The following is a 13,070-nucleotide window of genomic DNA, read 5'->3' on the forward strand; positions in this document are numbered from 1 at the left end:
GAGGTCTTAAAGTGGATGCCCAGGCTACACCAGAGAGAATGGGTGGAATTCATGAACAAAATAAATACACCCTACTAAGAAAAGATGGCAGTGAGCAGAAGATTACAGATAGTGACTTGGATGACTTGTTACATCCGTTGGACATAATCATGTTAAAGAAAATATATGATCAAGATAAGGGGAACACAAGATTTGTCAGAAGAGCCCTTGATAGTCTATCAAAAGCTAGAGTAAAATCGTTTGAAAGGCCAGCTCTATCAGATTTTGATCTATGCATTAACTTTGATTATGTTCATAAGAAGAAAGTACATATACCTCCTACAGATACATCTATCCCAGTAGAGCTTGAAGAGGAATGTCGTCTTTGAAAAGCTAGAACTTTCCGTTGTTTTCAGGGACACTAAAAAAAGAAGGCTCTCCTCAGAGTTGTTGACATCTGCACATACTCAAATAAGACTCTCAACTACATAAGGTAGTGCATGAACAAGAAGCAACAACTCAAAGACAAGGGACGAGATAAAGAGATGTTAAGGCAAGCAATAGAGATAATCATAAACAAGTGGATCACAACAAGAGGATGGTATAAGGAGATGTACAAGGAGTGTTACAAGTTCATCCACTACAAGAAGAAACTAAAGCATGATGATCTTTATAGAATTAACATTTCTTTAAAAACAATTTAGTTATGTTATTTCCCTGTTTTTGTTTTGAACAATGTCTGTGTTTTGTAACTTTTAATTCCGTTGTTTGGAATCTTTAATTATGTTCATTGTTATGAGGTAGTTTATTTTTCTTACAATACTTAGGGGAAAATTTTATAAGTATTGAAGAAAAAAATGATCAATCTGATCATTTGCTGAAGATAAAGTCAAGAAGATCAATAAAAAGGTGACTACAAGATAACAGGACAAGAGAAGAAAGATATATCTTCAACAAAGATCAGAAAGTGATCCAAAACAAGAGAAGACGACCAGAAAAGGCCATTCTGATGAGTCTGATGATAAATTTGGTATTTATCATCAGAATCTGGTAAATTCTGATCATCGAAATTTCTAATGATCAAACTCAACTGAATTCTAGTAAGATGGCCATCAGAATTTCTGATGAGCTAACTTGTCTTAGAGATAAGGCCCTGGCGCATTTGGAACGTAGCAAGTTGACATCCATGGATTCAATGAATATGCTAAAAAGTTACTTTGTGCAGAGCAAGTGCATGAATAAACAAATGTTTATTCATGACCAAGACTCGCTATAAATAAAGATGTTAACATCGAAGGTTAAATGAGTTAAGCCAAGCATTTAATACATACACCAAAAACTCCATTACCCTTCATTATAGAATTCTTTGAGCATTCATTTGTAATAGTCAATAAACTCACAATCACCTTGTAAACTTTGTTTTTCCAAAAGTGATATATATACTTGAAAATTCTGTAAGTTGTGTTTCTTGAAAGTTTTATTTCTATTTCTGCACAATATTTTCATACTTGTTGAAATCTATGGCCAGACTTAGTCAAAGAGCATCTTATCTGGGATCAACAACGTGACTGTACCTTTTCACAATCATGTCATTCGCATTTAAATTACGTTGGTTCATCAGTTGACAACATGCACACTTAAATATAAACAAAATGTTAATTTGTTGATTGAACTTTTCTCTGTTAATATACTCACCACTATAAGAATGGTATTAGAGCCAATTTGTTTTGAAGCATTGCGACGGATCACGTTTTCGCTAACCAATGATGCGTTATTCTTTTTAATTCTCAACATATCTATGCGACGTTCATATTTTTTTATGCTTTTACCTAGATTTTATTTGGAGTTCCACTTTTATATAGATTTTATGTGTAAAAATTGGGTCATCGATTTAGTTTTGCAATCTAGACCTCCTTGATCTTATCCTCTTCCTAACATCAATCGACAATATTTACAACAATATATTTCTTTGAACCTACTCATAACATTTTAATAGGAACTTTAAAGAAATTAGAAAAAAATTTGTACACTGACGATCGTGATGATCAACAACCCAATAGTTTAATGTACCCAGAAAAATAATAAAAAGGATAAAACTCAATATTTTAATAAAAAAAATAAGAAGAAAATGAGAAAAAATGCTTTGTTTCTTAAAAACTCTTCGTCTTGGTTTTGATACTTATCCTGATATGTCAATGTCGCCATTCCTATGTATTCTTCTCTGAAACATCTGATCTTTATCAATACCTTGAAAACGACATTGTTCCTGTTTCTAAGGTTTCATAAATTACACACCAAATTCCAAATCACAACCAAGGCGATTCAATACAATCACCATAACCTACAATATCAATCCAAAATCATCAAACAAACGATGTCTCATCGGATAGATGAGCACGACAACGACATGGACGACGACAACAGTCGCGGCGGCGAAGACTGTGAGAGGCGGAGATCCGACTTTATTGATGATGTTGCGGATGAGGACGAAGAAGAGGATTGTTGGTAAAATTACGTTGGTGATAAAGTAACCATCGTCATACACGGAGATACTAACATTCATAATACCATAAGAAGAAGAGGATTATTGTATGGTTCCATCGCTTTTGTTCAATTAACAAAGCAGACTATGATTTATTCCAATAAAACTTTCACATTTAATTCTTATTTCTGAAGATTTTGTTTTCCTCTGCAAACGTAATTCAGAATTGGTTAAAGTGATTTCTATGCAAACGATTTTTTCTTCATTAGCAACCCAAATTTGAATGATAAGCAACATTTATTCAAAATAAAAAAAAACGAACATATAAATCCTGAATAAGTGTGTTTGATTACTCGATGGAAATGATGATGATGGAAGGAATGGATGGAGAGCGATTCATAAAACGGCGATGGGGTTTATAACAATGGCGACCGAGATAATGGCATTTCATTTATCTTAATTATTTGAAAGGGTGTGTCGGTTTAAAATCCTAATACATGGAAGTTGTGGAAACTACCAACGTGCTTTTAATCATTTAATGCATTGCCTAACTTTTATAAACCGTCATAGGAACTGACGCAATACTTGGAACCGATTTTGCTTTTTGGACGTTATAAATGCCTTAAAATGCCAATCGATGTCAGTTGCTTTCCTCATGAAGTAGGGACACCATCCTTAAACATACCTCAAGTTGGTTTTTGTATTATATAGTAATTACTTTACCTTAAAATTCTTGTGTATAAGACACCATCCTTAAACATACCTCAAGTTGGTTTTTGTATTATATAGTAATAGTAATTACTTTACCTTAAAATTCTTGTTATTATACACAGGAAAAATTGCATAAAGAACTTTCCTCTTCAAGTCATGCAAACCAACTTGTGAGTCTAGAGCTATGTAAACCAGGCAAGAAAATTATATGAAATTGACTCGACTAAATCGTGAAGATAAAGATGTAAAGTTTAAGCAGATAAATTATGTAGCGTTTGATATTAAGGAGTAGAATGTGGAATGAAATGGATGATTATGATGGAATGAAAAGAAATATGTTTGGTTATAAGTGGTAATGGAATGACGTATTACACAAGGAATGTTACTTCTTCCAAATATAACAATTTTCATTCCTTTGTAAAGGGGTGTTTTTTTTTTTCATTCCTTCAAAGAATGGAAAGAAATATATTATTATTATTATTATTATTATTATTATTATTATTATTATTATTATTATTATAAATTAGTATTTTTATTATAAATTTTTTACTGTTAATATTATTGTTATAGTGAATTGGCATGTAATAATCTCACATATACCTTATTGGCCATTAAAAATCTCATCGCAGAATATTCCCCCCACCAGTCCCACCTTTCACCTATTTTTTCCTACAATGGTCCTCCGTTAAAAAAACTTAACGGGGTTAAGCTTTTTTCCAAATTACAAACAGATTTTTTAGGGCTTTTGATCAGAACGATGATAGGAGTCCATTGATGTACAACTTACTTCAAAATGGTGCTCCAAGTGACTTGATTTTGGTTAATTGGAAATTTAAACACCCGAATTGAAGCGTCGTTTTCATCGTTTGGAGCACCTTTTCGAGGCAAGTTTTACATCAATGGACTCGTAACGTCGTTCTAATCAAAAGCCCAAAAAAATCTGTTTGTAATTTGGAAAAAAGTTTAACTCCGTTAAGTTCTTTTAATGGGGGACCATTGTAGGAAAAATAGGTGAAACGTGAGACTGGTGGGGGAAATATTCTGAGATGGGATTATTAATGGCCAATAAAGTCTAGGAGAGATTATTGCAGACCAATTTCCCTATTATTATTACTTGGACAATTATATTCTTGTCGTTTTCAATAAATTGTTTTTCGTTACTTCGTCTTTTTTTATCTATAAAACTGTACAAAATAGTGATTCATTCTATTTACATACGAGTAACCAAACATCACAATGAAATAGAATGATCTATTTCATTCCGTTGTCCGTTTCATTACTAGTCGAGTTCAAAAGCATTGTTCGTTGATTATTAACAGCCTGGGTCATTAGACTATTGAGTATTAAAAAATCTTATGTAAATATACAAATTACCCGTACTATATAATCTAGTCAAGTTCAAAAACATAATAAACATAACATAATCGGGCTGACCCACAAAATGAAAGATGCTTGCGAAAGGTACCCAATGAACATTTACCAAGTGCTTGCTATATGGTAACTGCACATGATATTTGTACACTATGGTTTCGTGTGTAGCATCATACTTGTATTTTTTGAAACAGACATGTTGCTTTTATTTTTCAATAAAAACCAGTAACCTCTTTGAGAACCCTACCCTGCCTTTCTTTATTCATCACTTCTCCCTCATGGAAAATCCATTTAATTTGTTTTTACTCACTGTCTTCATATCAACTACTGCAGCAGCAGCATCAGACCAGATTACTAACATTTTTGGAGCCAATCATAGTTTCTTCTTATTTCCAAGAAACTTCTTATTTGGAACTGCATCATCTTCTTATCAGGTTCTGTCTTTCATCATGCATTTTTAACAGATACCTTCTCCTTTTTTCCTTTTTTTTTTGTTTTCATTTTCATATTCATGTATATATATTTGATGTATGTAGTTTGAAGGAGCTTACCTTGCAGATGGGAAAGGCCTTAGTAATTGGGATATTTTTTCACACGAACCTGGTAAACATATCAGTATCTTGTATTTATCTTCAATACTGATTAAGGTTAAAGACTTTTAGGAATAGGGTATGTACGGGTTTGTTTTTGATTCTCACCTTACAAGATTAGTTTCTTAGTATTCTTTTAGTGGTCTTTGCATGTTATTGCTTGTTTCTGTGTCTATATGATGTGGTATTTGTCCATATTATACACGTTTTCGCAAATGCCCTGCTATTGTTAGCTAGTTATTTCTGGTTCTGTAGAGTTTTTGAGTATGTACATCTTTTTTTGGATTAGATGACTTGTTATGACTTCGGAGCTGGGGGTCTCAGCTAAAGCAACCTTTCTATCTGTATGGGTGGGATTCTACTGGGTATATTGTTGTTGTACCTGATTAATATTTGCTGCGTTTTCCCTTTTTAGGCAATATTGTTGACGGTTCTAATGGAGACGTCGCGGTTGATCATTACCATCGTTATCATGTAAGTGCATTGCTTTATGGGTTGATCCCAAACAATGGTTCTAATTGCTATGTTTTGGTTGTTGATGTGTTTTATTTTTTATGTAATCATTTAAATGGTTATGCCCCTACACACTTTAGTTATTCCTTATTAGTGATGGACATTGTAGAGCATGATTTAGGGCATCTTTCAATTATACTTATACTTCTTTAAGAGTTGTACTATATGCATTATGTTTTGATACTATATGCATTATGTTTTGATATAAACATGGGAATCACAGATGGCAAACATAACAACCTCTTTTACTTAAATAGCCATATGACCCACACTCTAAAGATGGGCATTAAGGTATATATGTGTGGAATGGCAACTTGTGTAATTTGTGGGTCAAGATGGCAATTTAAGTGATTTTCTCAATATTTAATCTATTTAAATAATCATCTCTAAGTTTTTGGTAAATATTTTTTGTTTCATAGTATTTGATTATTTATGGGTCAAATAATCACTTACACCTGTCAACCTAAAAAATATTCATTATCTAAAAGTAAATTAAAATGACCTGTTTTCCTATTTATTTAATTTATTTTTACAAAATATTTATTCTTTTAACTAACTAACTCTCTCTCTCTCTCTCTCTATATATATATATATATATATATATATATATATATATATATATGGAGAAGATCATGCGAGAATCACCTCTTATTGTGAGAACCGCGAGAATCAATGTGAAAACACCAAAAATGCCTAAAAATAGCTAAAAATCACACAAATTTTTTTTTTTGAATTTTTTAATATTTTTTATAAAAAAATCGCTACTTTGGGGGGTGGGGGAGGGGGGTTTAGGTTTTTTTTTGGGGGGGTGGGGGTTAGGTTTTTTTTAGTTTTTTTTAGCTATTTTAGGTTGTGTTCACATTGGTTCTCACAATAAGGGTGTTTCCCGCATGAGCCCCTCCCTATATATATATATATATATAGGAGTGTTATCTTGAGAATGCTAAATATTGCGAGAACCGTGAGAACGAATAAGAAAACCAATCAAACCAATTTTTGAAAAACAATAAAAAATTAAAAAAATAATTTTTTTATTAGAATAGTCTCTACACGTCTTTATATACAAAAGCTTCAAAAAATTTGAAAAAAAAATATTTTTTAGTATTTTAAATTAATTTTTTTATAATTTATTTAACATGTTAAATGTATTGTTCCCCGGTTCCCTATTTTTTAATGTTCCCTAATGAATCTCAAACTATATAATATCTAGGGATGAGATATACTAAAAGTGGGTTTTGCCTAAATAGCCTAAGAAGTATATTGTAGAGATAACATGTGACACTCTTTATTATTAGGATGGAAAGACATTTTCGTCCTAAAACACAAACTTCCACCCTTTTATTTTCTAAAAACTACAACACAAAAATCTAGTAAAAAAATTAAGCAAAAAAAATATAACACTAAAAAACTAATATAAAAAATTCAACACAAAAATTATATCACAAAAAAATCTAGTAAAAAAAATCTACCATAAAAGGCCAAGGGATTCTGGACTGTAGTGAAAAAAGATATCTTGTGGGCCTATGAGGGACTGTAGAGGAAAAGATTTCTTGTGGGCCTATGATATAACAAGGGGAGGGCCACCAACCACTGCACTTTTAGTCATACCTTCAGGACAAATAAATATGCATGGCCTTCCTTTTTAAATTTTGATGCCTTTGATCCCTCCAAAAGTTTATCATTGCTTTTTTCTTGAAAAAGAATTTAATAATTTAAAAACATACAAGTCCCACGCGAAATAATTGCGGGATCTAATTCATAAACGTAATGCAAATGAATAAAGCAAATGAGGAGAGAGAAAATGACTAAAAGTCAAATAGCCAATGTCTCAATGTTTTGATGGATTAGTTAAAGAAAGAGAAAGAAAAGAACCACAAAGAAAAAATAGAGAATAAAGAGAGAAAATAACCACAAAGAAAAAGAAGTTATTTCAAAATCATTAGGTGCATGTATTAATTTCAAAGAGAGTCCTTCCTTAAGGCTATAGAGTGTGATCATAACCCCACGAGCATCATGACCCTCCACATCAGCGTCATATCACCTATCTCTAATGTCATCCAAGATCACTACCATATGATCCAAATCACTATCCCCTTATTTTAATTTATTTTTGTCTAAAGAAAAAGGTAATATTGGAAAAAGAAAAAGAAGGCACGTGGTTGCCGTGGTTTAATCCACGCGAACCATAGTGTAGCGATCTCTTAATGTTACTATGTGGCGATTGATGATCCAACCCATGACCTACACCCTTCAACCTAAGTACACAACTAGACTAACAACTAACGCTCTAGACTATGAAGAATTACAATATAGTCCCTATACTTCTTGACATGTAACACATCCTAACCATTTCTCAAGTCCTACTCATCGGGTTTCCCTGAATAGGATAATAATATGTTTTTATGAGATTGTTTGTCATTTTTCTACTACACTACACGTTTATCCAATTTAAAATTCATATTGGTTAGGGAAAACCCAAAAAGGTTGGGGACTAGGGACCGCTAGTTTTACATATAAAAATCTTGTTAAAAATAGATTTTTAATTAGAACCAAAGTCATTTTTAACTAGAAAAAAAAATCATTTTTATATATTTTCTTTGGGGCTTTTGCATATAAACACATGTAGAATCCTTTTAAATAAAAAAAATCATTTTTTTTCTTATTTTTTAACCGTTATTTAATTTGTTTTTATTTTTATTTTTTTGTTATTATTAAAACGGTGTGTTATATGCAAAAGCTCTCAAACAAATTGATAAAATTATTTTTTAACATGTAAAAATGATTAATTTTTTGTGTTTTTTTTTACTTGTGGTTCTCCGATTCTCCACTTTGTTGTGGTTCCCCAATGAAGTCACTCCGTATAACTGTTTAAAATTAAATTTTATTTTTATTTTTAATTGGTATTTTTGAGTATATGAATAAAAATATTACTATTTGATTATTTTGGTTTCCAAAGTCAACTTCATAGAATCTTTATGTCACCAACCAACAACCACTATATTACTTTTGCAGCACATAATGCCGTGGTTAGCCCCAACTAATTTGCCCAAAACCCTAGTTTACTCCAAGGTGTTATGGTGTATTTGGGCTTTGTTTGCTGATGTGGCATACCAACAAAGCCTTGAGCTTTATGATAACACATAGTCTAAAAGGAAAATATTTATGAGCTAATCTTGTCTTGTCTTGTTGATATTACAGAAAGATGTTGAGCTTATGGAATACATAGGAATAAATACTTTCCGTTTCTCCATATCATGGGCTAGAATTCTACCTAGTAAGTAACATGAAATATTTTGCAAATAAAATGATGATATTTTTATTATCAAATTGATAGGTTGTGGTAGCATTTTACAATATTGTCAAGTAAGTTGTTGATTATTTGTTGTTTTTTTTTTCTTCCATTAGAGGGAAGATTTGGAAATGTGAACATTGCTGGAATAAAGCACTATGATAAGCTCATCAATGCTCTTATAGAAAAAGGTTGAAGAAAAGAAAGAGTTCATATATGATTTTAGAAGTTTGGCCTTGTATTTTTCAAATTCAAGTTACTATAATGTAAATCCTTGTTTCAGGAATCCAACCATTTGTGTCATTGACTCATTATGATATACCTCAGGAACTTGAAGATAGATATGGTGGTTGGCTAAGTCCGCAAATTCGGTAAGTGACGGTATAATATTGTTTTTTTTTTTGAACGGCAAATTTGGATCACTGACGGACCACTGGAGTATCATCGTGCCACCAGTGGAACCACCCGATCATATCCATCTCCACTAGGCATAATGTCTATACACTAATTCAGGAGGAAACCCAATTAATATGGAAAATCCCCCCTTGTGGGAATCGAACCCAGGACCTATTGGTCCTAAAGTCTTATCGCACCGCCAAGATGCCACTAGGCTATAAAGCCATGGACGACAGTATAATATTGTAACTAGTTTAAGTAATACAATGTACCAGGCTTTAACATTTTAATATACTTTAGGCAACTTTCGACCCATTTGACATTTTGACTGAATGATCAGTTTCACTTTAATCTATGTTTAAACTTTGTACCTATTAAAAATGAAATATATAACCTAAACCGATTTTTTTATATATGAATGGCTAGAAATCTCTACCTAGAGTCAGAGAATTATAATATGTTCTTTAGATCCTTGATAGTATATTGTTCTCTTATCTTCTTTATATTGTTTTCTTTCAGGGAAGATTTTGCATACTATGCATCTATATGTTTCAAACACTATGGGGACCGGGTCAAGTATTGGGTGACTTTAAATGAACCGAATGTCGTTGCTATTCGTGGCTATAGATCAGGGATTTACCCGCCAGCAAGATGCTCTGCTACTTTCGGAAATTGTAGCTCTGGAGATTCTGAGAGGGAACCATTTATTGCAGCTCATAACATGATTTTAGCTCATGCTGCAGCAGTCAACCTTTATCGGGCCAAATATCAGGTATGAGTCCAAACGGTTTGGATTTTGGGGTCGACCCATACTACTTTTTTTATACAAAATTTATGATTTTTAGTCTATAAATAATTAGTATTTCAGTAATGATTCCAAAACTATATCATTTTGTTGTTTTTTTTTTTTTGGATTTTGGGGTCGACCCATACACTTTTACAGTAAACGGGTCGAAACTGCCCATGTTCAAATATAACAGATATCGGCTGTGTTTCAGGGTGAACAAAAGGGCAGTATTGGAATTGCAATGAATACTGTATGGTATGAACCCATCAGTAACTCCTCACAAGACAAACAAGCTGCTCAAAGAGCGCAATCCTTCTATATGAATTGGTAAGCTCACAAATCTTATATATAGGATTAGGATCGTGTGAGAAGCATTAGGCTAATTGAGAAACTTGAGAAGCATTCTGGACCACACATTTTCTTTAAGCTTTTCGTGCTATACACATATGTATAGTTTAAAATCGACTGTATACATATGTGTATAATTCAAGATTTGACAATATACATATATGTATATAGTCGATTTTAAACTATACATATGTGTATATGACGAAAAGCTTAGGGAAACTTGTGGTCCAGAATGCTTCTCAAGTTTCTCAAATAAGGTGGACTTCTCTTAGGATCCCTACCCTATATATATATATATATATATATATATATATATATATATATATATATATATATATATATATATATATATAATATGCTCTGACTCTAGTTTCTAATTTGTTTTGTAGGTTTTTGGACCCAATAATGTTTGGAAAATATCCCGAAGAAATGGAAAATATATTAGGATCTTTACTGCCGGAATTCAGTGATGATCGTTTGCAGAACGGATTAGACTTCATTGGTATTAATCATTATACAAGTTTCTACGTAAAAGACTGTTTATACTCGACATGTGTACAAGGACCTTGCATTTCAAAGACGGAGGGTTATTATCTCAGAACTGCAACCAAAAACAATATTCCAATTGGAGAACCGGTATGAAAATTATAGCTAAATTCTTTTTTTAATACCTCTAAATAATGAATGTATAAAATAAAGAAAAAGTTTTATGCATTTGAATATATTTAAGATGAGTTTCGACTTATTTGACCCGTTGAAGTAAAGCAATGTTTGAAAAATCGACCCATTTGTATATAAATAGGTAACTTTAACGTCGAATGATTTTTGTGTGGGTTATGCAGACTGAAGTGGACTGGATTTATGTTTATCCTCAAGGAATGGAGAAGATGGTGACTTATCTTAAGAATAGATACAATAATACGCCAATGTTCATCACAGAGAATGGTAGAATATAGTATGCACTTGTATAAACGTGTAAATGGAGATGATACCGACATTGATTTTGTGCTACGAATTTGTGAGTTTATAGGTTTTGGTGAGATGCATCAGGCTGGTTCAAGCATCAATAGTTTCCTCAATGATGATAAACGAGCAGAATACATGAAGTGCTACTTGGATTCCCTTGTTTCTGCGATAAGGTATGTGACTCAAGCCTTCTGTTATACACGCATATACATATACACATGTGCATAATACATATGTTGGAGATTTTAGTTGTATCAAATCATTTGAATAATCGGGATTTACATGACCAACGAGAAATTGGAATAGACATTGATAAGAGTTAGGTGTGAAGTGCACACTCAGTTAAAGACCGTTCTAATTTTGGTTACCATGGAACCAACCTCAATGGTTCTAAGATATGACCCCCCCCCTTCGCAGGGTATGGGGACTCAGGAGCGGATCTATCCCACATTTGTGGGTTCCTAGGAACCTATTGGGTTTGAAAAAAAGAAATATAAAAAATTAGTGAGAACCTTGTGGGATTTAGAAAAAAATAGTGAGAATTTACGAAAAGGAACCAACTGGAAATATTTTCTGGATCTGCCACTATAGGGGTAGCCTGTAGTGGGGTCCAAGGCCCAACCCCCCTGGGATCAAGCTACTGATTTAGAATGCATACATATCTATATTTATGTGTGTGTGTGTGTGTGTGTTTATTTCCCATTTGCAACCTAGATCGATCCCTTCCTAACCAACTTGGTTGAAGTTGCCACCTTTAGTATCATTGTAGCACATTGGATTGGACATGATATTTAAGTTGATATTTACTTAAACTCAATCAGGAAAGGAGCGGATGTTAGAGGTTACATTGTTTGGTCGTTATTGGACAACTTTGAGTGGTCATCTGGATACACGACGAGATTTGGGCTTTACCATGTTGATTACACAACCCTCAAACGGACACCAAAATCATCAGCTCAATGGTACAAACAATTCATTTTAAACTTTACAAGCTTTGAAGCAGTAAATCGTAGCACGTCATGAACCAAGTTCCTATTGTATGATATAACTCTACGAGCTTTGATCAAAGCAGTAAATCATAGCACGTCATGAAGCGAGTTCATATTGTGTGTTATCATTTTACAAGCTTTAAAGCACTAAATCGTAGCACGTCATGAACCAAGTTCATATTGTATGATGTTTGAAAGTAGCATGCAATTGCTTGTAGCAATGAAAGCTCTATGTGTACTCCATGGATGAAAAAAATGTATGAGAGTATTTAAGAACCAAGCTTGATATGTTGGCATGTTGCTAATGTGCCTCATTGTTGAGTGAATTTGTAGTATGATATTATAATTGGACAAAAATTTAACAAGGAATTTGGGGTTTGAGTTTAACCTAACCAAAAAGGATTATTTGTGGATATAAACATGAAACATCTTTAGCTAAATGTGTTTTATGTGAGGTTGGGTATTTTATCTTAAAATTTTAAAAGTTAAGTAAATGAGCATGAGGTTTTATGGTTTATACGTAGTTGTTTTGTACGTATGTAATTTTTTATTATTATTATAAATTTGTTGTTTTGGAGCATTACTATGCACAAAAATAATTTTGTTTGTGTCACTTAGCAAGCTTGGGTTTTCTAATGAGGACCCAAGT

At 32.6% G+C, this 13,070-nt stretch overlaps 1 protein-coding gene across 2 annotated transcripts; it reads left to right on the forward strand.

Annotated features, from left to right (window-relative positions):
- The first annotated feature begins 4,734 nt into the window (after positions 1–4,734).
- On the forward strand, positions 4,735–12,808 carry LOC110915717 (beta-glucosidase 46). Of its 2 annotated transcripts, XM_022160451.2 has the most exons (12): positions 4,735–4,977; positions 5,080–5,146; positions 5,549–5,607; positions 8,845–8,920; positions 9,052–9,126; positions 9,219–9,306; positions 9,851–10,103; positions 10,330–10,445; positions 10,856–11,102; positions 11,309–11,411; positions 11,497–11,605; positions 12,254–12,808. In XM_022160451.2, the coding sequence occupies exons 1-12, from the start codon at positions 4,822–4,824 to the stop codon at positions 12,453–12,455; spliced, it is 1,551 nt and encodes a 516-aa protein (XP_022016143.1). In that variant the 5' UTR covers positions 4,735–4,821; the 3' UTR covers positions 12,456–12,808. The 2 variants fall into 2 exon arrangements, with proteins under 2 accessions (XP_022016143.1, XP_035841058.1); XM_035985165.1 differs by lacking the exons at positions 4,735–4,977; positions 5,080–5,146; positions 5,549–5,607 and adding an exon at positions 8,692–8,715.
- The last annotated feature ends 262 nt before the right edge of the window (positions 12,809–13,070 follow it).

The sequence above is a fragment of the Helianthus annuus genome, chromosome 16 (genome assembly GCF_002127325.2).
Source record: "Helianthus annuus cultivar XRQ/B chromosome 16, HanXRQr2.0-SUNRISE, whole genome shotgun sequence".
Classification (NCBI taxonomy): domain Eukaryota; kingdom Viridiplantae; phylum Streptophyta; class Magnoliopsida; order Asterales; family Asteraceae; genus Helianthus; species Helianthus annuus.

Excerpts from the sequence above, each read along its gene's own strand:
- LOC110915717 (XM_022160451.2), top strand. The coding sequence starts at position 4,822 with ATGGAAAATCCATTTAATTTGTTTTTACTCACTGTCTTCATATCAACT. Across the intron at positions 4,978-5,079 it reads CTGCATCATCTTCTTATCAG|TTTGAAGGAGCTTACCTTGC; the intron begins GTTCTGTCTTTC and ends TGATGTATGTAG. Across the intron at positions 5,608-8,844 it reads ATCATTACCATCGTTATCAT|AAAGATGTTGAGCTTATGGA; the intron begins GTAAGTGCATTG and ends TTGATATTACAG.